At 52.8% G+C, this 26,627-nt stretch overlaps 1 protein-coding gene and 1 non-coding gene across 9 annotated transcripts; both read right to left on the minus strand.

Moving 5' to 3' along the window:
* Positions 1-334: 334 nt before the first annotated feature.
* Positions 335-26,493, minus strand: ATP8B2 (ATPase phospholipid transporting 8B2). Of its 8 annotated transcripts, none has more exons than XM_045362373.3 (28): positions 26,390-26,493; positions 23,333-23,400; positions 21,039-21,097; positions 20,564-20,677; positions 20,343-20,441; positions 19,982-20,043; positions 19,809-19,881; positions 19,462-19,532; positions 18,745-18,824; positions 17,198-17,356; positions 16,872-16,960; positions 13,265-13,461; positions 9,741-9,949; positions 8,240-8,283; positions 7,798-7,963; positions 7,458-7,646; positions 7,201-7,316; positions 6,716-6,880; positions 6,519-6,630; positions 6,273-6,378; positions 5,986-6,130; positions 5,615-5,798; positions 5,224-5,447; positions 4,882-4,965; positions 4,298-4,543; positions 4,016-4,154; positions 1,424-1,554; positions 335-1,162 (listed from the first exon to the last, which is right to left on the minus strand). In XM_045362373.3, the coding sequence occupies exons 2-28, from the start codon at positions 23,361-23,363 to the stop codon at positions 884-886; spliced, it is 3,573 nt and encodes a 1,190-aa protein (XP_045218308.1). In that variant the 5' UTR covers positions 23,364-23,400; positions 26,390-26,493; the 3' UTR covers positions 335-883. The 8 variants fall into 8 exon arrangements, with proteins under 8 accessions (XP_045218308.1, XP_045218299.1, XP_045218284.1 ...); XM_045362364.3 differs by lacking the exon at positions 26,390-26,493 and adding an exon at positions 25,805-25,956; XM_045362349.3 differs by lacking the exons at positions 23,333-23,400; positions 26,390-26,493 and adding an exon at positions 22,415-22,786.
* LOC123571050 (U7 small nuclear RNA) lies at positions 12,001-12,060 on the minus strand. The gene has a single exon (XR_006695224.1). It is a non-coding gene; the product is annotated as a U7 small nuclear RNA (small nuclear RNA).
* Positions 26,494-26,627: the final 134 nt, after the last annotated feature.

Genomic DNA, 26,627 nt, shown 5'->3' on the forward strand with positions numbered 1-26,627 from the left:
AAGGATTTGGGGGCCACTTTCCTAGGCTCCAGCCCAAGGCCAGCAGGACTAAGGAATCCAGGAATTGATATGTATGTGTGTTAGGGGCAGAGGGCAGCACTTTACTCTCAAGGTGAGGAAGCAGACAGGACCAAACCCTCCTTCACACTCTCCCACCACCCTCTGCTGATGGGTACCTCCCTCCCTGGTCAGCTCCTCTGTCCCACAGAGCACTGGTCACTGCAGGGAGAGCTGACATGGATCCTCCCAAACCACCCCACAGCCGGCCAGGCTGCGGCATCCCAGTGTGTGCCAGCCTCCTCTTCCCAGGAGAGTTAAGACACCAACCACAACATAAAAGTCACATAAAAGCCTCCTCCACTTGCCAAATAAAAAAGACAAAACCAAACTGGACACAACACAAATCAAGGAGAGACATACACAATGTGAGGGGCCGAGGCCCCCGCAGGTCTCTGGCTTCCCGGCATGGTACATTCTTGTGTAATTCAGGAACAGAGGCACTAGGGCCCCTCTGGGGAGTAGGAGTAAAAAAATAAGGAGATTATAGTCTCCCTGTGGGTCCCAAGCAGGGCAGGGGCAGACGCAATCTCTCACAGTTTTTTCTTGTTTTTGGTTCTACATCTGGTCCCCAACTGGGGCTGGCTCCCCGTGCCTCAGCCTCTGCTCTGCCCTTGGGTCTGCTCCCTCTAGCTCCCCAGCTGATGGAAGGGCCTGCAGCTGGGAACGGATGTCCCAGCCATGTGTGGTGGGACCAGCAGGACAGAGTCTACCGGGGGGAGAGGAGGCAAGGAGTGAGGACCAGCAGTTCCGAGACACTGTTCCCTCAGTGACTGGCCAGCCCCGAGTGCTCTGGTCACTGGCACAGGGCATCCATCTTCGGCCTTCAGCCCTTGAGAGGCTTGTCGGCACCGCCACTGGGGCTACTGGCACTGTCACTCTTTTTCCTGCGCAGGCTCTCAATCCAGCTAGAGCTGGAGCGGGTGGTGAAGCTGGAGAGCGCGAGGGAGCTCAGCCGCATGTTCTTGCCAGACATGATGAGCTCCCCGAAGCCCTCCTGGTGGGAGAAGGCATAACCGGAGCGCCGGGAGCCCGTGCGGCCAACCCGCCGCATGCAGCGGTGCTGGGCTTTCTGCTTCTTCCTCACCAGCTGCGTGTAGCGGACCTGCAGAGGGGCACAGGGAAGAGCCCTCTGTCATCGTGGAGGTGTCAGACATCGCCAAGGAGAAGGGACCCACAGCACCCAGGACCAGGCTGACGCAGAGGCCTCCGCGGCCAGCTGCACACGGTGTCTGTCCCCAGGAAGAGCAGATAAGCACCAACACACTGAGCAGCCACACGGCCCCACAGAGCCCCCCAGGGTTCACACGAGGCCTTTCGGGCCATCCCATCTCTGCCTCCCACAGCAGGTAGCCCAGCTTCTCACCGTGTCAGAGAGATCCGGCTTCAGGTTGAGCCTGAGGAATCTAAAGGCAACCACGGGCATGATGCAGACGACCGTGGTAAGCACGATGGTCAGCCACACCGTGGGCTGGGCCAAGGTGTTCTGGGCATTCCCTGGGGATGGAGAGGAGTCGGTGGCCTTGGGAGTCACAAGGCGGACATTCCCCATTCCCATTTCTGGCAGCTCCACTTCCCCACTCTCAAAGCCTAAGTCACCTCTGGCTTCCCGCTTCTCCAGGCTCACCCTCCAAATGTAGATCTCCAAATTTAGTCCCAAACTCCCTCAGAGCTCCAGACCTGCTGCTTCAATTGCCAGACTTGACATGTCTGTTGAACATCTACCAGGCATCTCGAATTTCCCGTGGCCCAAACTCAACTATTGTTTCCTTCCCCCAAATCTGATCCGGGTCTTTCTCAGCTCAGGAAATGCCACAACGCATTCAGTTGCTCCAACTAAAAACCCCGTGATGGATCTTGATTCATTTCTTTTTAAAATTTTGTTTTGTTTTGATTCATTTTTCTCTCTTCTTTGGACCCCACATTCAATCTGTTGGTTCCATTTTCAAAACATCTCTGGAATCCCACGGCCTTTTACTCTATTCTAAGCCCTCATCAGGCTCTCACCTAACTAGTCTCCCATTTCCACCCTTGCCCCCTACGCTTTATTATCCACAAAACTGTAAGAGTGGCCCTTTAAAAACATTGTAAGCTTATGGTATTTCTCTGCTCAAAACCCTCCAATGGCTTCCTCTCACATTTAGATTAATATTAAAAATTCAAAGTTTTTAATATTTTAATAAACCCATAAGGGCTTAAATAATCCAGAATGATTCCACACCCCCACCCTCCAACTCATTTCCTCCCCAGCTCCCCAGCTCCACGTGCAGAAGACCTCCTCCCAGGCCCGGGCTGAAGGCCTTTGTATATATTGCTGTTTCCTCTTTTTGGATTGACGGTTCCCAGAGAGCCACATGGCAGGCTCCTTTTCCCTTTATTCAGATTTCTCTGTGCCAGCTGGGCGCGGTGGCTCACACCTGTAATCCCAGCACTTTGGGAGGCCGAGGTGGGTGGATCGCTTGAGGTCAGGAGTTTAAGACCAGCCTGGCCAAAATGGTGAAACCCCATCTCTACTAAAAATACAAAAATGAGCCAGGCGTGGTGGCAGGTACCTGTAATCTCAGCTACTTGGGAGGCTGAAGCAGAAGAATCACTTGAACCCAGGAGGCAGAGGTTGCAATGAGCCAAGATCATGCCACTGCATTCCAGCCTGGGCGACAGAGTGAGACTGTCTCAAAAAAAAAAAAAAGTATCTGTACCAATGTCCCTTCCACAAGAGGTCTTTGCTAACAATGCTTGTCACTCTCTAGCCCACTTGATGTTTCTTAAAGGACTTATTAGTTCCAGACATTATATCTGTTCATGTATAAATTATCTGTCTCTCTCATATATAAAATCCAGGCGGGCAACCGCTTCCACCTGTTGGTTAATTGCTGCCCCCCCCCCGGGCATTCAGAATAACGGGTCACATACTAGGTGCTATAAAATGCTCGTGTGGGCTGGGCACGGTGGCTCACACCTGTAATCCCAGCACTTTGGGAGGCTGAGGCAGGCGGATCATGAGGTCAGGAAATTGAGATCATCCTGGCTAACATGGTGAAACTCCACCTCTACTAAAAATACAAAAATTAGCCAGGTTAGCCAGGCATGGTGGTGGGCGCCTATAGTCCCAGCTACTCGGGAGACTGAGGCAGGAGAATCGCTTGAGACTGGGAGGCGGAATTTGCAGTGAGCAGAGATCGCGCCACTGCATTCCAGCCTGGGCAACAGAGCGAGACTGTCTCAAAAAAAAAAAAAAAAAAAATTGCTCGTGTGATAAATGAACAAACAGATCTGAAGCAAATGCCAAGATCTGTAAATACTTCCTTCACTTCATACCTCCCACCTCTTTGCCACCCACCACGGCCACTGTGGCACCAATTCTGAACCAGTTTGCACTGGTCACTCTGGTAACTTCCTTGCTGGACATCAACACCAGCTTCATCTTTCTCAAGCAGTCTTTTGATGCTGCTCCCTCCTCTTCCTCTAAATAAATGAATCAAGACTCCCAGCAAGTTGGATGCAATCCTGACAGCCTGGCGTTCTGACACCTCAAATGCTCCACCTTTCCAGCCTCTCCCCCACTGCTTCTCAATGAGCATTCTTGCCCATTCTACCTGGAGCGGTCTCCATTCCCTACAAACACCTCCAGCTCTCCAACTTGGAATCTGACTCCCCAGTCCTGCCTCCACTCACAGCAGCCCCCTCTCTGGAACTGTCCCTGGCTAACTCAACAAAAGCAACTCTACTGACCGTGAAGCCTGGCCTTCCATGGTCTGGCAGGGCTGTTCTTCACTTTCATGGATATGGAAGCTCTTTGGGGGCAAGGCCTGGGTCAGATATAACTTGATATTCCCTCAGCACCTCACTGAATACTTGGCACATAAGAAATGTTGAAATGTGCAGATTGGCTGACCGTCCTGTTAGTCCCGGAAAAGCTGTGATTCCTCACTGATTCAAGGAGGCCACGGGGACTTACCCACGAACCGGAACTGGTTGGGAAACATGTCGAAGAGCCCATTGCTGTGCATGGCAAAGAGGATGGCAAAGTAAACAGCAAGGCTGCCCCAGATGAAGAAGTGGTTGATGGCCGTCCAGTAGCCTGTGTCCAGCCCAATCTGCAGAAAGTAGGCATAATCAGGCAGGTGCACCCCCTAAAAACCCCTTCACCCAGAAACAGAACTGTGGTGCCCACGGCAGCCCCAGGGACAGAAGGCTCACTCCTTCCAGAGAAGAGGGGAGTTCCTGGACGGCCTCATACCTGCACGCTAACCACAATGACCAGGGATGTGGCCACAGTGACTGCAAAGGACTGGTAGTCAGCCAGCTGGGTGCCATCATCCCGGGTGGCATCGGCAAACACCCCGTAGGGAATGAAGAACATGAGCACGGAGGTGTAGATGCCCTGGGCGATGCAGATGAAGAACTCCCGCTTGTTGAAGAGAAGGTTCAGCTGGCCCGGCTCATACAGCTTAGGGTACTCCATGCTCCGCTGCTCAGGGACATCCTGTGTGGGAGGCCCATGTAGCATAGGGGGCCTCAGAGGTTGCCATTTTGACTCCACAAGGCCAAGGGCAGACTCTGTCCCTGCCTCCTTCTTTCCAAAGTCTTTGGCAGCTAGAACCAACCTCAAGCCAGGTACCCCCAGTCTAACTTAGTTCAGCAACCCAAGAGAGTTCTAGATCAGCTGCAACCAGGAGGGAGAACCAGTCACACCTTCCCCAGCTGAAAGAACTGCCTTCCCAGTGGCCACAGACAATGGGCACAAGTGTCACACCTGTCTATGTGACTCCTTCAAGCAGTGACCTTCCCCGCATCCCATCTGATCATCAAACTCCCCCATACCTGATCAAAGACCCCCATAGCCAGGACTGGCAGGGAGGTGTACACGATGTTATACAGGGTGATGAAATACTGGTCATAGACGGTCTGGAAGAGAACAGGGAGCAAGGGAGCACGCAACCTTTCTTTGCTACACATCAGGCACAGGAAGACAGCTGATGTCACATACAGAGAACCCTAAGAAATTTTCTCAGGCTCCTTCTCTCCTCCTTTAATAAGCATTTTTTAAAAGTATGTACCAGAAAATAGCTAGGCCCTGGGGGACTGAGTGATAAACAAGACAGATAGAACCTCTGCACTCAGGTTAACAGATTTGCACTACAGTGGACCGGGAACACTTATTACCTGGGCTGAGAAGCCGCAGAAGAAGCCAAACCAGAAGTGGACCATGGTGAAAGCAAAGTTTTTGTAGAAGAAATAGCAAAGAAACTTGCACATTCGCAGGTAGGACCAGCGCCCATGCACCAACAAAAGGCGCTGCAGGAACTTGAACTGGGAGAAGGAGTAGTCGGAGGCCAAGACAGCCTGGATCCCTTCCTGCCCACTGATGCCTACACCAATGTGAGCCGCTGCAGAGACAAGAGATGACAAGAGGGTGAAGATGGCCACCGGCCACACACTTTAGAGCCTACCAAGTTACAACCCCCTTCCCATCATTCTTCTGCAGTCCAGAGACCCCAGTGGGCCCCTCCCCAGCCTCAAGCCCGACCTACACACCTGCATAGCCCACACTCACTTTTGATCATGCTGACATCATTGGCTCCGTCTCCAATGGCAAGCGTCACAGCCTTCTTGTACTTCTTGACCAGTTCTACCACCTGGGCCTTCTGCAAGGGGGTCACCCGGCAGCAGATGACAGCTTTGCAGGCACATGCTGTCTCCAGAAACTCCAGCTCCATGTCCGCCTCCAGTGCGTGGGCCTGGAGCACAGAGAAACCTGAGAAAGCCAGTCTTTCCAGGAGACACCTGGGAGTCTCAGCTCCTCCCAGTCCCCTTTGAGACCAGAGTCTTCTCTGAAGTCAGGGGAAATTAAAACAAGATATAAAAGCCCTGGACAGAAGTGCTCCCTGAAAAGACACTGCCCAAGCTAAGGACAGCGATGCCTACCAGGCTGTGACCATTGATGACCAGGGCGTACTCCCCAGCAACGGCCTCCAGGACAGAAGTTAGCTTGGAAGAAGAAAGCTTCTCCTGGTAGGTGAAGCCGTTGCCTACGGAGCGGGATGAATCCATCATCTTCTCCCGGGCTTTCCTGGCGAGGTGGAAATGATATGCTTGTGGTCTTTCAGGACGGCAGTGGGGAGCAGGGATTCAAGCCTAAACAGGGTCCAGAAACCCCCGCCTGAGCCCTGAGCACAATGCAGAGCACCGCCTCCCTCGGGCTTCTTGTTTACCTGAGCTCCTCCCGCACCTCCAGGACAGTATGGCCAGTGACTATGAACACCTCGGTCATGTCGTCCGTCAGCATCTTGCAGGAATAGCCGATGTTCACAGCCGTCTCTACCAAGAGAGAACGCAGGAGCTACGGACAGGCACCCAACAAGGTCAGCACACTCGCCTGCCTGATGTCCTCGGCTCCATGCAAGGGTCCAACAGGGCTACTGTCAGTTGCAACTGCCTCTGCCCTGCTGGGCTCTCACCTTGCTTGTCTCCGGTTAGCACCCAAATCTTGATGTTGGCCAGTGTCAGGAGGGCAATGGTCTCTGGAACCCCTTGCTGAAGCTTGTCCTCAATGGCCGTTGCACCCAGCAGCTGAAAATACCACAAGGATTCCTGGCACAAGAGTCGCAGGCATGAGCCCTCTGTGCCCACCCCTGGCCTGTCCCACAGCCCGTACCATCATGTTGTTCTCAACCTCCTCGTAGATGCTAGCCAGCCTGTCCTCCCGGCTGTCCTGGGCCAGGCTGGCCTGGAGGCGTCGCTCAGCCCACTCCTCATAGTACTCTTCATCCAGATCCTTGTAGGCCAGCACCAGGGTCCTCAGCCCTTCCCCTGCGTACTCCTGGAGGCAGAGTGGAAAGGCACACCTGGGTAAGTCTGGAGAGCTAAGGGACAGCATGAGGGCGACAATGAATAATCCTGCACTGTAGACTGGGCGTGTGCCACATTCCACAGTTAGGGACCGTCACCACACACACACAAAGAGGTAACTATGGGAGCTGGCTGATGTGTTAACGTGTCTGACCATAGTAATTACTTCACTATATATACACACCCAAACATCATGTTGTAGACCTTACATTTACACAATAAAACATACAAGCCGCCTCCCCCACACTAAGAGTAGAACCCCCAGGCTGGCCCTCCTCTCCTCACACCCACATTAAGGTGGTCCGTGGTGGTGCTGAGCAGCTCTTGAGTGGAGTGGTGTAGTCTGTCCAGCAGGATAGTGTCAGCCCCTTTGCAGTAGAGTCGGATCTTCCCCTCTGGATTCCGCACTATGAATGGGGCAGGTAGAGAAAGTGCCAGAGAAATTCAGACAGGCAACCTAAACACATCAAGAGTCACCTGGCACACTTCACCCATTCCAGGCCTTAATGCTGCCCCCAAACGCCCCAGCACCCTAGTCCTGGCCTCACCTATGACTGACATCCGCTTGCGGATATTGTTGAAGTCCAGGATGGCCAGCAGCTGGTAGGTGATGGCTGTGCCCATCTCATGGACAGTGATCGTCTTGGGGGTGCGAGAGCGGAAAACAAAACCAAAGTTCCTGGCTGCAGTGACCAGGGCCCCCTCATCTGGGGACTGAGCTTTGTAGTACAGCTCTCCTGGGTGGGGAGGAAGAATACACGTGATATAAGTGGCCTCTCTCAGCCATGTGCCCCGCCCAGGAAGCCCCAGCCCAGCCACATTGCAGAGGAGAGCAGAGCCCAAGGGCAGAGTCAGGTCAGAAGAGTGCGAGCCGGCTCCTCAGCCCACCTTCGTTCTTTTCTTCTGACATGACAGTATGACACAGGGAAAGGAGGCGGAAGAACTCATGTGTGTGGGGGTCCCCGATCTTGACAGCCTCCAGGAGGCTGGGGTCCCAAAATAAGAACTTCTTGTCAGCCAGAGGATTGAAGGAGAAGTCGACAGGTTCAGGCCTCTGGAACACGTAAGAAAGCTCTTAGGAAAGGCTGGGGTGCCAGGCTGCATCCCGGGGAAGTGTTCATCCCTGCCCTCCCAAGTCTTAGTAGGCTCTTGTCCACGGTGGACCTCAAAATTTCCAATTCTATCATCACCAGTTCTGCCTTAAAACACCCATTTCTCCAAGCAGCTTCCATCTCCTATCCAGACAACACATCACTCCTGACTACACTAACTGTTACTGGCCAGGCACCCTGTTTCACTGGCACATAGAATTAGGGAGACTGAATCTTACCTCTCCCAATTCAGCTTTGTGTCCCAGGACATCAAACACATCACCTACATACAGCCAGGGCAGAAAAAGAAGCAATGTCAGAGCCAGAGAACTCCAGAGCACGGAAAACACCTCCAACGCAGAATCCCCACAGCCACTGAGCCCCTCAACCCTAATCGCTGAGCAGCTGTCACAGTGTGAGTCACTCAGTCACACTACTGACCTTGCGGGATAGGAGACAGCAGGCACCCTAGACCCTAGAACCCCAAGGCCTGGCCATGAAAGAGCCCCGGCACCCACTGCTCACCATCCCTGTCTCCACCCTAGGTGGCACTCCCCTTAGGGCAGCTGCAATTCCACACCTCCCAGGCCTCCTTGCACCCATTAGACCTGTGCAGCAGACAAGGCTCAGACACTGACTGAAAGGCATCGGTCAGTACAGAAAGCAGTTACAAGAGGGGTCCACACTCTGCATAAAAGTCAGCCCCACATGCTGCCCCAGGCCATCCCAGCAGCACAGCCACAGGCCACTAAGGCAGGGCCACACTGGGAAGTCCAACCACAGCCACATTCCACAGACTCACAAGGACCCTGAGCAGCAACAGGGGAGAGTGCAGCAGGGTTCTGCCTGGCCAGGATGCCCAGAGGCCAGTGTCTCACTTCAAACAGCCATGGAGCTCCCTAATTCCTGGAGCTGAGACCAGGGTCAGGGCATCAGGGGAGGACTCTCAGAATCTAATTTTTTTTTTTTTTGAGATAGAGTTTCACTCTTGTCTCCCAGGCTGGAGTACAATGGCGCAAACTCGGCTCACTGCAACCTCCACCTCCTGGGTTCAAGCAATTCTCCTGCCTCAGCCCCCCAAGTAGCTGGACTTACAGGCACCTGCCACCATGCCCAGCTAATTTTTGTATTTTTAGTAGAGACTGGGTTTCACCGTGTTGGCCAGAATGGTCTCGAACTCTTGACCTCAGGTGATCCACCCGCCTCAGCCTCCCAAAGTGCTGGGATTACAGGCGTGAGCCACTGCGCCCAGCCAGGATCTGCTTCCTGACATGGGACACAGAATGGACCTCTTCTTTGTGTGTGAATTTTTCTCAAGAGACGGGGCCTCACTCTGTCTTACAGGCTGGAGTGCAGTAAAAGGATCATGGCTCACTGTAGCCTTGACCTCCCAGGCTCAAGTGATCCTCCCACCTCAGCCTCTTGAGTCACTGGCTAGCTGAGACCACAGGTGCCACCACACCTGGCTAATTTTTAAATTTTTTGTAGGGATGGGGTCTCACTATGTTGCCCAGGCTGGTCTTGCACTCCTGAGCTCAAGCAGTACTCCCACCTCAGCCTCCCAAAGTGCTGTGACTACAGGCATGAGCCACTGTGCCTGGCCAGGATGGACCCTTTCGAGGCCCCTCAGACCCAACTAGGAAGGAAGAAAAAACCAATGTTAAGGAAACTGTGGGGCCCCAGTTCCACTGTCCTTCCAGGCGAGGTGCAAGCGTCCAGTCCCCAGTGGTGCCACCATACCGTAGCTGCGGCCATTGATGGAGCACTTGTTGAAAACCATAATGTTCTGAGTGAGGGTGCCCGTCTTGTCGGAGAAGATGTACTCCACCTGGCCCAGCTCCTCGTTTAGAGTGGTGGTGCGGGCTTCTGCAGGCGTCCGCTTCTTCATGCAGAACATCTTCTTATCCCAGTTGATGAAGTAGCTGTGGCCCAAACGGATGACCTCCACACTGCACAGGGGACAAGAGGTGAAGCTTGGGTCGGGAAGGGGAGGAGGTGCCCCACCCGCACGGGCCTTCGCTGCAGGCCCTCCGCCTGGGGAGAGACGAGAACGGAGAAGACACCTGGGCACAGAAACCTGGGTGGGAAAGGGCAAGGAGAGCCTGAAGGTGGAGACGGCTGCACACAGCCAGCAGAGGAATGCCCCGACCCGACCCTCCTGACGCTCTCCAGACAAGAAGGGGCAAAGGGCCTGGGTGGGCAGGACAGACAGCAAAGGAGGAGAAGGGGCTGTAGACAAGGCACTCGGCCAGTTCTTACCTCAGTACTAATAATACAGAAACCATGCAGAGAAAAACAAGTGAAAGTGCCAGAGGGAGGGGAGAGAAAAAAGAGAGAGAAATAATGAGGGTGCTGTGCATGCCACAGCAACGCAGACGCCACCTCAAAGAGGGGCCGCACCAGGGAGGGGAAATGGAGTAGGCTTGAAGCCCACTCCTCACTGTCCCAGCACAGGCAGGTGCACTCCTTCCACCCTGGGCTCGCAGCGCTACATCCCTGATTCTGAACAGGGGGCAGGGCTGAGGTGCTGACTCCAGACAGAGAGGGCCCTAGGCATCTGCAGAACACCGCCACTTCACAACAGCACAGCGCTCTGTGGTGGTGGTTGTCAGATCATTTGTTTTTTGAGCTAGGGTCTCTGTCACCCAAGCTGGAGTGCAGTAGCATAATCATAGCTCACTGTAGCCTCAAACTCCTGGGCTCAAGCAATCCTCCCACCTCAGCCTCCCCAGTAGCTGGGACTACAGGTGCACGCCACCACACCTGGCTAATTTTCATTTTTTATAGAGATGGATCTCGCTGTGTTGCTCATGCTGGTGTTGAATTCCTGAACTCAAGAGATCCTCCCACCTTCACCTCCCAAAGTGCTGGGATTACAGGCGACAGCCACTGTGCCAGGCCAATATAGTGCCTTTAACATCTCCAGGTCTGTTCATATCCTCTTCTTTGCTAATCATATGCACTGTTAGCATTTCCAGAAAGGGCCATGTTTAGGTCCAGTGCAGCCAAGCAATGGGGCCATATCCAGAGCTCTGCTTCCCACCTGACTAAGGCTCCTATCAGGATCCCATTACCAGGCAAATGGGAATGTCTTCACATTCCGAAAAGCCTTCTCCTCACGCAGCTCTCCAACCCCCTCTCAGTCTCCCCCAAACATACACACTGTGACCTGATGAGACTCAGAAAGAAAACTGTTTTAGCTGCTCCAAGGGCTTCAAGTGAACTGAGATACAAAACACAGATAGCAAAAGCCCATAGGTGGGAAAACAAAATTAGGTTGTAAGCAAAAAGGCATTTAAATAGTAATACAGAAGGGAGTGGTAACAGTCACGACGAACAGGCTGCCACCCAATAACTGTACAGTCATTTAAGTTTAAAATGTTATCTTCTAAGCCAGTATCTTATATCAAGACATCCTATTAAAAGGTGAGACAAGTACTCCTGTTCCTGTTTCACACGGGAAAACTGAGATTAAGTGAGGCCCTGAGTGACTGTGGATTTTCCTGAGGTCACATGGCCACTGAGGAGACAGGACTAAACCCAGAACCTTCTGACTCTCCTTTTCACACCCTGGAAAAGCCTAAACTGTATTCCCTCAGCAGAGAAATGCTATATCTTCTATTTATTATCACCAGCAGTTAAGATTGGAGGCTGGGAACGAGTTGAGGGCTATTTGGGGAATCTGTATGAACAAAAGATGGGAGACAGGACACGTTTTCAGCACCTCCATAAAACATTTCCTTAAAAATGTCACAGGTTCCCTTATCTCAAGGGCAAGACACTAAGCAAGAAAGTTCCTTTCCCCTGGCCGTTCTTCCTGCCTCCTCTTCCTCCTCCTCCCCTTCATTCTCACTGGCCTGTCCCTGCTAACATTCTCTTTACCTCAAACATCCTAGATGTCGCCTTGATCCTATTCATGCTGTACACCACTGCCAGTCAACACTTCCTAAAGCATTCTTTAGATTTTTTTTAGAATGCTTTTTTTTTCTTTTTGTGGGGGAGGGGCTCCAGTGAAAACCGGAAAACCTGCTAGGGAAATTCTAAAAGAGCTGTGACACTTGGAATGCATTTTTACAATATAGAATACATTCTTTTCACTTCCTTCAAAAACTTTTGTTTGTTTGTTTGCTTTATTTTGATTTTTGAGACAGAGTTTCGCTCTTGTTGCCCAGGCTGGACTGCAGGGGTGAAATCTTGGCTCACTGCTACCTCCACCTTCTGGTTTCAAGCGATTCTCCTGCCTCAGCCTCCCGAGTAGCTGGGATTACAGGCACCTGCCACCACACCTGGCTGATTTTTGTATTTTAAGTAGAGACAGGGTTTCACCATGTTGGCCAGAATGGTCTCGAATTCCTGACCTCATGATCTGCCCACCCTGGCCTCCCAAAGTGCTGGGATTACAGGCGTGAGCCACTGTGCTTGGTCTCTTTAATAACTTTTAATGGTTAGTAAGTACAAAGTCCACAGGCAAAGATTCAAAAGCCTCCACAATCAGTAGCAAGCTATGTTTCCAGCTCTCGCTCTTGGCCCAAGACCCTGGCCAACTATTTCCACAGGCCATTCCCAGGCTCCCATCTCCACACCTACGCTTCCAGCCCTCTCCTCCCCTCCTCCTCTCCTTTGCGGCTCCACCTTCACCCAGCCCAATCACCACTCAAAGCCCAGAGCAAATGCCATCTCTCCCTCCCTGCCTACCTGCTTAGGGAGTGACACCCTCCCAGCCCCCGGCACCCTGTGCCTCCCACATGGTATCTCAGTCTGACACTGTCTAGATCTCCCCTCCTCGACCCATCCATCTGCTGCTGCTGAAGGCAGAGGCCACCTAATACATCTCTGTACCCCCTTGCTTCACACAGAAGACTCTAGGTCCAGTTCTACAGCACTGGTCCCTATTTTGTTTTATAATGTGTTTAGATTTTCCTTCCTTTACTAGATGTAAGCACCTAGAAGGAAGGAGATCCATTCCTAATTCATCTTTTATGTGTGATGGCACCTAGCACACTTCTTTGTACACAGGAGGCATGTAATAAACAGGTGCTGAATAAATCAATATTTTTTTTTCTCTAATACAGTTCCAAGTACCAGGAAACTGTGGTAAAAAGTTTGCTCTGCCCACAAAGATAAACAGATAACATCAAATGTTTACGGTACAGGAAGAAGAGGACTTCAAGTTACTTCTCAAGGACTTCATCTTCATAGAAAAGAAAAGTTCTATGGGACCACCTGACTCCCCGGAGAAACCCCAGGGCAGAGAAGGCACATACCTGACGTAGAGTGAAATGGGCACAACGGTGTTGAGGATGATGATGTAGGACCAGAAGGAGAGGAAGCCAGAGAAGAAGGCACTGTCCACTGCCTCATCCCACGGCAGGTAGACCTGGAAGCGCATCCCCACCTCGTGCTCCCAGATGGCATTGCCAATGGCCAGGATCACCCCCATGCAAACCAGGAATCCAAAAATCTGGGGAGGAATGAGAAACACAGGTGAGGCTGACATGTAGGAAGCCCTCAAAACCAAGTGCATCTGTGATGTACTCATCCCTTGAGCCCTCAAAAGCTCAGATGCTCTAGTGCAAGCTTGTCCGACCCGTGGTCTCTGGGCCACATGTGGCCCAACACAGATTCATAAGCTTTCTTAAAACCCTATGAGGCCGGGCGCGGTGGCTCAAGCCTGTAATCCCAGCACTTTGGGAGGCCGAGACGGGCGGATCACGAGGTCAGGAGATTGAGACCATCCTGGCTAACACAGTGAAACCCCGTCTCTACTAAAAAATACAAAAAACTAGCCGGGCGAGGTGGCGGGCGCCTGTAGTCCCCAGCTACTCAGGAGGCTGAGACAGGAGAATGGCCCGAACCCAGGAGGCGGAGCTTGCAGTGAGCTGAGATCCGGCCACTGCACTCCAGCCTGGGCGACAGAGCGAGACTCCGTCTCAAAAAAAAAAAAAAAAAAAAAAACCCCTATGAGAGGCCAGGCGCGGTGGCTCACGCCTGTAATCCCAGCACTTTGGGAGGCTGAGGAGGGCGGATCATGAGGTCAGATGGAGACCATCCTGGCTAACACGGTGAAACCCCGTCACTACTAAAAATACAAAAAAATTAGCCGGGCATGGTGGTGGGCGCCTATAGTCCCAGCTACTCGGGAGGCTGAGGCAGGAGAATGGCGTGAACCCGGGAGGCGGAGCTCGCGGTGAGCCAAGATTGCGCCACTGCACTCCAGCCTGGGTGACAGAGCGAGACTTCGTCTCAAAAAAACCAAAACCAAAAACAACAACAACAACAAAAAAAAACTGTGAGATTTTGGTAACAGCTGAATGTTAAAAGAAAAATAATTTTAAAAAACCAAAAAAAAAAAAAAAACGATTATGGGCTGGGCGCAGTGGCTCATGCCTGTAATCCCAGCACTTTGGGAGGCTGAGGAGGATGGATCACCTGAGGTCAGGAGTTTGAGACCAGCCTGGCCAACATGGTGAAACTCCATCCCTACTAAAAATACAAAAGAATTAGCCAGGCCTGGTGGCACTTGCATGTAGTCCCAGCTACTCAGGAGTCCAAGCCATGAGAATTGCTTGAACCCGAGAGGCAGAGGTTGCAGTGAGTCAAGATCGCACCACTGCACCCCAGCCTGGGCAACAAAGCAAGACCCTGTCTCAAAAAACAAACAAACAAACAAAGGCCAAGTGCGGTGACTCACGCCTTTGGGAGGCCAAGGCGGGCAGATCATGAGGTCAGGAGTTCAATACCAGTCTGGTCAACATGGTGAAACGCCATCTCTCATCTCTACTAAAAATACAAAAAATTAGCCAGGTATGGTGGCGGGAACCTGTAATCCCAGCTACTAGGGAGGCTGAGGCAGGAGAATCACGTGAACCCAAGAGGCAGAGGTTGCAGTGAGCCGAGATCATGACATTGCACTACACTCCAGCCTGGTGACAGAGTAAGACTCCGTCTCAATAAATAAATAAATAAATAAATAGTTATTTTTTGCAATTATTTTTTTCTAAGCTCATCAGCTATTGTTAGTGTTAGTGTATTTTATGTGTGGCCCAAGACAATTCTTCTTCCAATGTAGCCCAGGGAGGTCAAAATATTGGAAACCCCTGCTCTAGTGGAAAAAGCTCAGAATTGGTGACAGGTTCTAGTCTGTCACCAATTATCACGTGGCCTTCTGTCTGACTATTATTTCATCTATATGATGAAGAAACTGAAATAGTTGATTAGCTCCCGGTCTGGCACCTTGAAACCTTCCAGAGTCCTCAAAGTTGGTAAGAGTGGGTATGAGCTACTTTTAACATACCACAAAACTTACTGTAAATCATCTATTCACCTGGGCTAGGCCTCCACAAGCCAACAAAAATGCCAAGCCACAATAATGTTCACTATCTCACATAGATTGCTTTTTTTTTTTTTTTTTTTTTTTTTTGAGACGGAGTCTCGCTCTGTAGCCCAGGCTGGAGTGCAGTGGCCGGATCTCAGCTCACTGCAAGCTCCGCCTCCCGGGTTTACGCCATTCTCCTGTCTCAGCCTCCTGAGTAGCTGGGACTACAGGCACCCGCCACCTCGCCCGGCTAGTTTTTTGTATTTTTTAGTAGAGACGGGGTTTTACCGTGTTAGCCAGGATGGTCTCGATCTCCTGACCTCGTAATCCACCTGTCTCGGCCTCCCAAAGTGCTGGGATTACAGGCTTGAGCCACCGCGCCCGGCCAAGATTGCCTTTTTTAAAAAAAACTTGGGAAACAAACTATACCTTCATAAACGTAGATTTCTCTTTTTTTGAAACAGGGTCCTGCTTTGTTGCCCAGGCTGGAGTGCAGTGGCATGATCCTAGCTCAATGCAGCCTCAATCTCCCGGGAAAGCAATCCCCCCACCTCAGCCTCCAGACTAACTGGGACCACAGGTGCATGCTACCAAACCTGGCTAATTTTTCAATTTTTTGTAGAGATAGGGTCTCACTATGGTATCCATGCTGGTCTCGAACTCCTAGGCTCAAATGATCCTCCCACCTTGGCCTCCCAAAGTGCTGGGATTACATGTGTAAGCCACCACTCCGGTCTAGATTTCTTGATTAGTCAAAAATCTTATAAATTTTGGAGTCTCTGGAGAGACTGGTAAAAAACCAGACCACTGTCCAATTTCCTACATCTATTTCCAAAGCTGCCTCCACTGTTGAGGCTTTGAAACAAAATAGGAGATTGGTGCCCAATGACCACCAGGGGGCGACTGAAGCCCCCTATGTGATAGACAACCACGCCCAGCAGGCTGGGTTTCTGCACACCCTTTAAAGCCAGAGCGGAAACCAGCTCACCAGAGGCCGGCCCCAGCCTTTGCAAGCTGGCATGTAGGGGGCAGGCAGCAGACAGTCAGGGCGCAGGAAGGGGAGGAGAGCCCAACAAGGAGTTCAGATTTCTAGCTAAACAAGAGAAGGATTCAGGAATTGCCAAAAACCAAAACAGAAACTTTTCCTTTGGGATCCTTCGTTCTTAGAAGTTGGGGGGAAAAGACCCTGCCAACCTCTTCCAAATGGAAATTTTTCTTTTAATTCCCTCTCCATCCCCATGAAGGCCTCCTTGTCCCTGGCAAAAGCAAACAGAAGGTCACATGCTTTACAAAGTCATCATCAGAACTGGAATCAGAGAAGGGATGATTTGTTTTAGCTTTAAGTTGTTGATTCATGCACGTTCCTAAAGTTTTTTTAAATAACATCTTCCAACTAAAAGGAGCCTAAAATAAACACTGCCTTTGTGTAGCTGACCTGCTAGTGGCTTTAAAGCCAAATTTGAAGACTACTGCCCAAAGAAGAGAGAGGAAAGGAAAAGGAGCCACCCAGGGAGAAGCCGAGGGCAGGGGCAGGGACCAGATGTGGGGCGCCTTACCCAGAGCACCAGGGTATTCATTAGGCGATCAATACTCGTTCTTTTGAACTTTGTTCTGCCGCTGTTTTGCATCAACTTAGTGTCAGGACCTGGAAAAAAATGGGAAGGACTGGGAAAGCCAAATAACACATCTGCCTCTGGGCTTCTGCCCTGATCCCCAGACTGCAGGACACCAAGGGGGAATAGAGACACTGGCTGGATAAAAGGCCTGTATACAGAGCTGGAGGTTTTTTACCTTAGGTATTCTCCCACCTCATCCCATACTCCTGAGGGAGGGCTGGCTGGGTCCCTCTTACCCTTCTTTCTTTGGATGCTAGGAGGCTCACCTGCAAAGATGACCAGCCCGAAGCACCACTCGGTGTTTCGCAGCACACAGCCCCGCAGCAGCATGTTCTGGTTGCTCAGGGGGAACTTGTTTTCCTTCCAGTAGAGGGTTCCGCTGAATTTGTCCAGTTTGTTGTTGGGAGGTTCACAGATCACTTCACCTGAACAGGAGACAAAAATTCCACTGCTCAAGGTCCAGTCTACAGCCTGACCACAAGACAATAAAACAAAGAGAAAATGCACTGAGGGAAGAGGATGCAAGAACAAGGGCCCATCCACACCCTGCTGGTGGGAGTGTGAGCTGATGCAGCTCTTCAGGAAAATAATGAAGCAGGCCAGGCACGGTAGCTCAGGCCTGTAATCTCAGCACTCTGGGAGGCCAAGATGGGCAGATCATTTGAGGTCAGGAGTTCGACACCAGCCTGGCCAGCATGGCGAAACCCTGTCTCTACTAAAAATGCAAAAATTAGCCAGTCGTGGTGGCGGGCACCTGTAATTCTAGCTAATCAGGAGGCTGAGGTATGAGAATCGCTTGAACCTGGGAGGCAGAGGTTGCAGTGAGCCAAGATTGCACGACTGCACTCCAGTCTGGGCAACAGAGTGTTTCAAAAAAAAAAGCAGCAGCATGACCTAATATTTGTTTGTACAAACATGTATGAAAAGTGTGGATGAACACACACTGACTGTCAGTGTGGCTATCTGAGCAGGGTAGAAGAAGAAGGAAGAGCTATTTTTTTTTTTTTTTGCTTTTTTTTTGAGACAGAGTCTTGCTGTGTTGCCCAGGCTGGAGTGCAGTGGCATGATCTCAGCTCACTGCAACCTCCACTTCCTTAGTTCAAGCAACTCTCATACCTCAGCCTCTCGAGTGGCTGGGACAACAGATGCACGCCACGCCACCTGGCTGATTTTTCTATGTTTTTTTTTTTTCTTTTTGAGATGGAGTTTCGTTCTTGTCACCCAGGCTGGAGTGCAGTGGCACGATGTCGGCTCACTGCAACCTCCGCCTCCCAGGTTCAAGCAATTCACCCGCCTCAGCCTCCCGAATAGTTCGGATTACAGGCACACACCACCACACCCAGCTAATAATTTTTGTATTTTTAATAGAGACAGGGTTTCACCATGTTGACCAGACTGGTCTCGAACTCCTGGTCTCAAGAAATCTGCCCGCCTCGGCCTCCCAAAGTGTTGGGATTACAGGCGTGAGCCATGGTACTGATCTTCATTCACTTTTTCTTATACACTTTGTATGGTTTGTCTTATAAGGGACATATATTATTATTCCAAGCTAATAAGCAAAAAGAATATGCTGAATTTCTCTCAACATGCATAGCAAGTGGGGAGCTATCAGCCACAAAGTTCCCTTGAAATAATTATCAACTCACAATCAAGAGGGAGCCAAATGACATTACCAACACTCCCCTCCCCAAAACAGTCCAGGAAGTTGCATAACAACAACAAAAAGTCCAAATGAAAAGGTATAATTTAACGCCCCCAAGCAAAACCCAACGCCCCTCCTCTACCTTCAGGCTGCTCCCCCAAAATTACTCACCATCAAACTTGGCAAGCTTACTGATGTCTCCCAATTCTGAGGTGACTGGAATCGCCTGACGTACTTTCATGTTGGTCTCACTAGAAGGACAGTATCCCTGAGTCCCCAATCCCTCCTCATCCTCTAAGTATTTTTTTTTCATAGATGGGGTCTTGCTCTGCTGCCCAGGCTGGAGTGCAGTGGCACAATCATAGCTCACTAAGGCCTCGAACTCCTGGGCTCAAACGATCCTCCCGCCTCAGCCTCCCAAGTGGCTGGGATTACAGGCGTTAAAACCACCATACCCAGCTAATTTTTAAAATGATTTATTTTTTTTTATTTATTTTGTGTGTGTGTGTGTGTGTGTGTGTGTGTGTGTGTGTGTGTGTGTGTGTAGAGACGAGGTCTCACCATCTTGCCCAGGCTGATCTCAAACTCCTGGCCTCAAGCAATCCTCCCACATTGGCCTCCCAAAGTGCTAGGATTTACAGGAGTGAGTCACCATACCCACCTTTCCCCATCCTCTAAATTCTACCTGGTGACACCTAAGCATGGTGTATAACTGCTTAGCCCCGCAAATACCGGCCGAATAACACTTTGCACATCCCATCCAAAGCTCTTCTTACCCTAATTTTTCCAAATTCAGACAGAGCCCAGGCCTGAGAACCTCATTCAAAGACAATCTTTTTACCTCCAAAGAGACAGAAGGAGAGGGCTGACACTGAGCATGCCACTTACCCATCAAGTTCTGCTGTCTCTATGTAACACAGCCCATGGGGCTCACTGCTGGAAAGAAGGAGGAGATCCGCCTAGAGAGAAAAACTAATGAGAAGTCCAAATATGCAAACCTCCACCCCCAGTGGGCTGTGATGGTGGCTCCTTCATCCAAGCATTCTCGGTTTGCTTGGTTCCAGATGCATAAATGGCTAGTCCCAGGCATATCAGCATGACACAGAAGCCTCTGATGTGAGAAAGTTTCCTGCCATGGGTGTTTACGAGGCAACAGTAAATCAGGAAAGATTCATCCCTTTTTGACAAAGAAGAGGAAGAACCCTACCAGCCTAGAGGGGTACCCTGTCCCTTACCGCCACAAACTGGTTATTTTCTAGCTTGATAATATCACCAACACAGACATTCATCCACTGCTCCTGCTGGAGGCTGAGGCAACAAGAAGACAGTGAAGAGGCTGTCAGGAGCTAAAGAGGTTCCTAGGGGACCCCCTTCCTCCCCAGAGCTCTTGTCTCCAACAGGCACTCACATTCCATTGATCAGCACCTGAGACTGGCGGTTATTCACCTGGTTATCACTCTTGTGGCGGAACTGAAAAGAAGAAAACTGTGAAAGGTAAGACACTTTCCCTCGCTTCGAAGGAATTCGTTAATCAGTAGAACTCAGAGCATGCTGGGTAACACCTCATATATACCCCATCACAAACCAATTCACTCCCTGACTCCCCCTCCCCACCCTCAGCAAAAAGACATCAGAGATCTAGCCGGACCGGGTAAGGGATGTCAAAGTCACCAAGAAATTGTGCTGGGTGAAGGTGGCTGTGAGTTGGGGGTGGGGGTTGGAGTAGGGGTGGGTGACTGGGACAAAACAGAGGAATGAAACCAACTCACATAGTCATCAGTGGCATCTTTAACAGCTGTGATGGTGAGAACAAGAACCAAAGGCACAATGGTGGTGAACCAGGACAGGGAAGAGATCTGTGGGATCAACTGAAAAAAAAAAAAAAGAGAAGTATGCCTCTGAGGCCCCATCTGATGCCTTCACTCCCTTTCCTCTTCCTTGGCTTTATTCAGTTTGGGGAGCTGCAAAAAATCTACTGTGGGTCACCTACCTGCAGAATAAGGAGAAACAGGAAGTAAGTGTTGGCAACTTCCTGGAACTGCTCAAAGAGGTTGACAGGCAGGAAGGTGAGAATATTGTACTTGGAGGTCTTGATGCAGTTACTCTATGGCAGTAGGAGAGAAGATAATGAGCAGCCTCCAGCCCCAACCCAGAACCAGACTGAGGCTGCCTCCCCCATCTTTATACTTCCCCAGACCTCTACCCCAAAAGCCAGCAAACACAGGTGTGGGAGTGGGAAAGGGGAGGAGAGATGGGAGTCTCAAGGGGGTCAATGTATTCTGCTTCACTGACAGGTGAAGGCATGAAAAATTCAGCACCGTAGCAGATTGAGAGTGGCCGAGGAGCTTGCCTTCCCCTCCCCCAACCACTCTTCCCAGGTAGCCCTCAGTCCCAAGGGTAGGTTGTCCTTGCCCCTTTCCCCTCTCCAAACAGAGACAGGGAACGGGTGGTCTAGAGTCACTTACCGCATACTGGAATTTCTCATTGTATTCTCGGTCATTAGCTCGCGCCCTCCTTTCTTCTTCTGCAACAAAATGATGCTGCAGTCAGGAGGAGCAAATTGAGGTCTGGACCAACACTTTGTGGGGGTTCCCTGTTTTTTTCCACAGAACATCATTTTAAGGAGTTAGCTCCACAACTGAGGGGGGACATCAAATTCTTCCCTCCAGTCCACCTCTCACCAGCAGCCTGACCACACGGCTCTCCAGGTTACATTCACAGGATAGGGTATGTTCTCTTTTCCTCACCACCAACCTTCACAGTCTTCCACTGGGAGCACCCAGTTTGTCTCCCCCACCCCCACTGCAGAGGAATCTTAACCACTGACAGTCCTGGGATTCCCCAGCCCCCTTTGCTGCTATTATTAATGCATATATCGTCATAATCAAGGAGTAGCGCTGAAAACGTAAAGTTTCCTTCCCCCTGGGGACCACTGCAGATCTAGTAGCAGTACTGCTGTCTCCCTAATTTGGAGGGTTGGGTAGGTGGCAAGAAGGAGGCTCACTGTGCCCTGGAGCTGCTCTGCGGCAGCATCCCAGCCCCACGTGCAGTCTCCCCTACAGGAGCCTCTGCTTGTCACATGTCACCAGCAGCTGCTTCTGACTGGCCCACAATGACATCATCTTATTTCAAAGCTCATCTTCAAGTAGAAAAGTGGGAGGGGGGGCATTTCAGGGATATGGGTCATGCAGACTGAGATAGAGATGGAGGTGGGAGGAATGAAATGTAATGGAAACAGCTGCGCTCTAACTGGACTTTCCTTGTACCATCTGCACGCATTTCCCTTTAAAGGGCTCATTTGTCACTCAGTTAGTGACACCCGTCTAGGTAAACCTATCCCAAACCTTTGCAGGTCTGGGACTGCAGGCACCAAATTCATGTCCCAGAGTAAGGAGCTGTTCTATAATAGATTCCCCAGCCCATCTCCCTGGAGGTCACCATGACCTCATGCTGCAAAAAGGGGTAACTTGGTGGCAGCAAACCTAATTCCTTAAACCTGTCCAGGAGCCAAAGACAGCATTCCAGAACCCTTTCTACACACCCCAGGACCCCTGCAGAGCACACTGCAGTAACAAAACCCCAGGCCACAGTGCCCCCTGCCTACCAAGCCACTTCACTCCCATAAACTTCCCTAGAGGGGCTCCCTTGGGCTGAGTCCCCTGCGCAATCACCAAAGACCATGCAAAGGAAGAAGGTAGGGACTGGATCCTTCGGAGCCAGGATCTCTGGGTCTGGAAAGAGGATCAGGGGAGGTAGGGGAAGGCTGGGGACAAATGAATGTAGGGATTGGAGTGGGGAAATAATGGGTGCGGGAGAGCTGCCAGGTGCTGCCTCCAGTTACCTGTCCCCCAGGAGGGCTTCTTTCGGCTCCAAGAGGGAGGCGCCTGGGCCCGGGCCCACTTCTCGGGCATCTCCTTGGGGACCGTCATGATCCCGGTGTGAGTGGGGGCGGGCAGACCGTCTATACGTCCTTGGCCTTAGCGGCATCGACCGGGCGGCCCCCCGGGGAGGTGCAGGAGCCACGGCCGCTCAGAGGGAAGCCCCGGCTGTCGGGCACGCGCCCCACCCGCAGCCCTGGCCATCCTCCCGGCCGTCGGCGCTCGGGGACACCGCGAGCTCAGCTGCGCCGCCGCCGCCGCCGCCCCCCATTCCCCCTGGCGGATGCCAGCGTGCGCTGAGTGGCCCCGGACACGCCGAGCAGGCCTAGGGCTCCGCCCCCACCCGCTCCCCGACTGCAGGAGCCGCAGCCTGCCAACGCGCCGCGTAGGCGAAAGCTCGCGCGCGAGCCCCGCCTCCCCTCCCACCCCCGGGCCCGGCCAATGCGGGGGCCCGGCCAATGCGGGTGAGCGGACTGCCGGCGTTGTTGGGGGCAACCGCTTTCACGCACACACACCCCCGCCCGCGGAAAAACCGGAAGGACTGGTAGATGAAAAAATGAGGGGAGCAGGGAGGGGGTGAGAGGACCAAGCAGAGATGAGAACACAGCTCCCTGGGCCAGAGAGCAGGAGCTGCAGGTGCCCCACGATAAGACTGCAGGTGTTTCGGGGCGTAGGTGCTCAGCGCCGTCCTGGCACATAACCCAGCTTTGGGATCAAGCGGAAGAATTCGGTTTCCTAGGTTCCCCCTAAGCTTGGTAGAGACTGCTGTAAGCTACCCTCCCTCAGACCCATACCAGTTGTCCCTTTTCCTTTTGCTCCCTGAGCCATAACAACACCCACTCTTGATGGTTCCCGGGATCTCCCCTCCTTGCCTGTCTTACCTGGGGGGCGCTTTTTTGCACACAGTGCCATCTCACCCAGCAAGGTCCCAGCAATCCCATGGGAGACCCTGCAAGAAGTGACAGACGAATGAGGTCAGGAAACTGAGGGTAACCCTTCCCTCCCCTCATGAGACCTCTTTTGAAGACCCTCTTCTCCAGCTCTGACCCTGCCCCTCCCCCAGCCTCCTCTTCCCAGTCTCTCCTCTTACTGCCATGATGGGTCTCTGGGAAAGAGGGGACTTCCCCCACCACCTCCCATCATGCCCCTCCCTTGGGTGACATGGGGGACTGATACTTTACAGAAGCCCATGCCTGTAGGGAAAGGAGAAGAGGCCAGATATTGAAAAAAGGGGCAGAGCTCTCAAGGTATCCATCCCAGGGACAATGGAGGTTCTCATGTGTTCTGGTGGCAATGAGTAGTGCTTGTGCTTACTAGAAAGCAGTTTCCCCAAAGGGTGGGGTGGAGGGAACATAAGCCAGGAAACACCTGGCAGGGCATCAGGAAATAGGGTGGGCAGGCTCCACCCTTCTCGAAAGGCTTATAAGTTCCCTGCCATCCCCACCCCCCATTACTAGGGCTTCCATCATCACCTCCTCCAGGGGAGCTCACATTAGAGGCATGGCCCTCACTCTCTGCACAGTCCCCAAACAGCTTCCCTTCAGCCTGGGTCAGCCACCCTTCTGGGCTGCCAGAGGGGTCTTCCCAACCCTGGTGGGGAGTTTGCCCCTCCCTCCATCCCACTCCAAGCCTAGTCCAGTCAGTATGGCACAGGATGCAGGTTCAGGGAGCACCAGTGAGACAGGCCTCTGCCTGCTTCCACCTTCCCATGTCCTTTCTTTCTCCCAAAAGGTTCAAGGCCTGGCCTTACAAGGCAGAGCCTCATCCTTACTCCCCAGCCTGGCCCAAAGGAAACTGCCAGCCAGTCACCTCCTCTTTCCTTTTCTGGGTGGAAGGCCTTTCACCTCCTCATCCTCTTTGGTTCCCTTTGCCTCTAGCCTACCAGGCATACCCCACCAGCCTGTCAGCCCCAAGAGATACTAATTGCCTGTCTGGCCAACCTCTGTAATTACAGACTCTGCCCATGGCCTAGTCACCCACACCAGTTCTCCCTGTGCTAGCTCAGATCCCGCCCTTACACCAGGTCAGGCAATCCTGAAAACCAGAAGTCCTTTTCATCCCTGACCTTCTCCAACTATGGCAGGCCAGGGTGCCTGGCTCAGGAAGAAAAACCTCATCCATATTTTAGAGATGCCAAGCCCTCCTCCAGGGCCCCCAGCCAGGGTCTCCACCCAGTCTGAGTATGAGTCACGGGAGGGTGGGGAGCACAGGGAGAGGTTAAAGGATGCAAGGGTGGACATCACAAGTTCTACGGGCAGCCCCGCCCTTGGGGAGGAAGGGATCAAGAAACACTATCAGCCTAAAGATCTGAGTTTAGAGTCCCATGAAAGAGTTAATGTAAGAGCTGCACACGCCATCAGGAGTCAGGAGTCTGGATATGGACCAGGAAAGTTGTTTTACCTCTGAGACCCTGGGGAGACTGGAAGCAGGCTTGGCCCCAGACCTCATCCCCTCTGCGGGGGCCATCATTCCAAGGGGAAGGGAGGAGAAACCTGGGAACAGGGATCCCCTCTCACTTTTCCTTCTCAAAGTCTCACACAGCCTGGGTTTTTTCTGAGCAGGTCAGGCCCATCAGCCACGTTGCCCGGTCACCCAGCCCCAGCCCCCTCTCGGCCACATTTGGGATAAAAATAGCCAGCCCCGGCAAGCAGGCAATGCTCCATGGAGGAAAACAGCTCCTCCTATAGGTCCGATCCCTGCTCCCTTCCAAGCAAGAGCCCCAAAGGTTGGCCACTTCTTTCAGAGGAGGCTGGCAGGTCAGGGAAACAGGAGGAACTGGAACTCGAGACCCCCAGCTCACTGGCCACCAACACGAGCTCGGGCCACCTTCCCTCACCAAGGACAGAACTCAGGGCTCCCAGCACAGCTATCATGTCCCAGAGCTACCGCCCCTCCTGACACCCTCAGTTTTCCTCAGGCAGAGACCTCCACCTTACTGAGACAAAGCCTACCAGCCCAAACTCCCTTCTCCAGGCACCAAACCCTCGGGTCCCGGTTACTCCTCTCGCCCAACAACTCTCTGGGCGGGTCTCCCCTGGCGGAGACTGCACGAGCTTCTCCTTGGCACTCGCGCCGCTCTCCTGCTCTCCACGCGCCCCTTCGGCACCCCATCCTCCCAACCTGCACACACAGCCCCCCGCTCTACCCCGTCCCCGGGCACCCGACAGCCCCTCCTCTCCAGTCGGCAGCCACCTCCGTCCCGTCTGGACGCAGCTCCCGACTCTCGGCCCCTGGTGCTCCCCTGTCTACACCCGCTCCCGGGCCCCTCCAGCCCCGCGGCTGCGGCCGCATCTCCCTCTGCCCTCCCGGCCCCGCGCTCCCGGGCGCCCCCGCCTTGCCTCGCCTCGCCTCACCTCAGCGCTCAGCGCTCGGCGCCCGCCCCGGCGGCCCCGTACTGCCCATGCCGGGGGCTGGGGCGGGGGGCGCTCGGCTCGGCTCCCCGCGGGCTCCCGCCCCCCCAGCTGCGGCCCCGCTCCACCGGGGCCTCGGCCCGCTACTTTGTGTCAGTTTCGGCCACGGCGGGGCGGAAGTGACGGAGCCGGCGGCGGGGACCGGGGGGCGGGAGGGGGTTTTGGGGAGGGGAGAAGGAGCGGGGAAGAGGGAGCAGCCATCTTTGTGCGGGGCAGGGGGGGGGTCTTAGCCCTTCCGAGGCTCGGCGTGGCCGGGCCGCGAACTCGCCACACGTACTCATCCGCATCTTAAAAGAAAAAACAATTCGGGAGGCTACATCGTTCTGAGGGTTTTGTTTTTTTTTTTTTTTAATTCGGAAGAAGGGAATAGAGGAACACTGCCTTCTCTGCAAAACGAGCATCCTCTGCAGGGAGCGGCAGGAGAGCTGTAGAAGTGGTGAACAACCAGAATTTTCCCCAGCGCTAGGTTGCCTTCAGCCCCAGACTTTCGCACCTCGGAGCCGTCCGCCCTCGGTTCCTTCACCTTACCTCCTCGCCCTGGCTCATTTCACTGTTTCTCAACTCTCTTTGAATGAACGACACAGCACCGAGATTTCTAGGAACGGTGCCTCAGTTTCCCCGCCTTGCTCTCTGTCTCTGTGCTCCACCGCCCTCTCGCCCGCCCTCCGCCCGCCCTCTCGCCCGCCCTCCGCCCGCCCTCTCGCCCGCCCTCCGCCCCCACCACGCCCCCTGGGTGGAGGCGGCTTCCCTACACCTAACACGGCCC

Source organism: Macaca fascicularis, chromosome 1 (genome assembly GCF_037993035.2).
Source record: "Macaca fascicularis isolate 582-1 chromosome 1, T2T-MFA8v1.1".
In the NCBI taxonomy this organism is placed as follows: domain Eukaryota; kingdom Metazoa; phylum Chordata; class Mammalia; order Primates; family Cercopithecidae; genus Macaca; species Macaca fascicularis.

Excerpts from the sequence above, each read along its gene's own strand:
- ATP8B2 (XM_045362349.3), bottom strand. The coding sequence starts at position 22,502 with ATGACGGTCCCCAAGGAGATGCCCGAGAAGTGGGCCCGGGCCCAGGCG. Across the intron at positions 9,950-13,264 it reads CCCATTTCACTCTACGTCAG|TGTGGAGGTCATCCGTTTGG; the intron begins GTATGTGCCTTC and ends TCCCCTGTGCAG. Across the intron at positions 6,631-6,715 it reads AGGTTGAGAACAACATGATG|CTGCTGGGTGCAACGGCCAT; the intron begins GTACGGGCTGTG and ends TGGTATTTTCAG.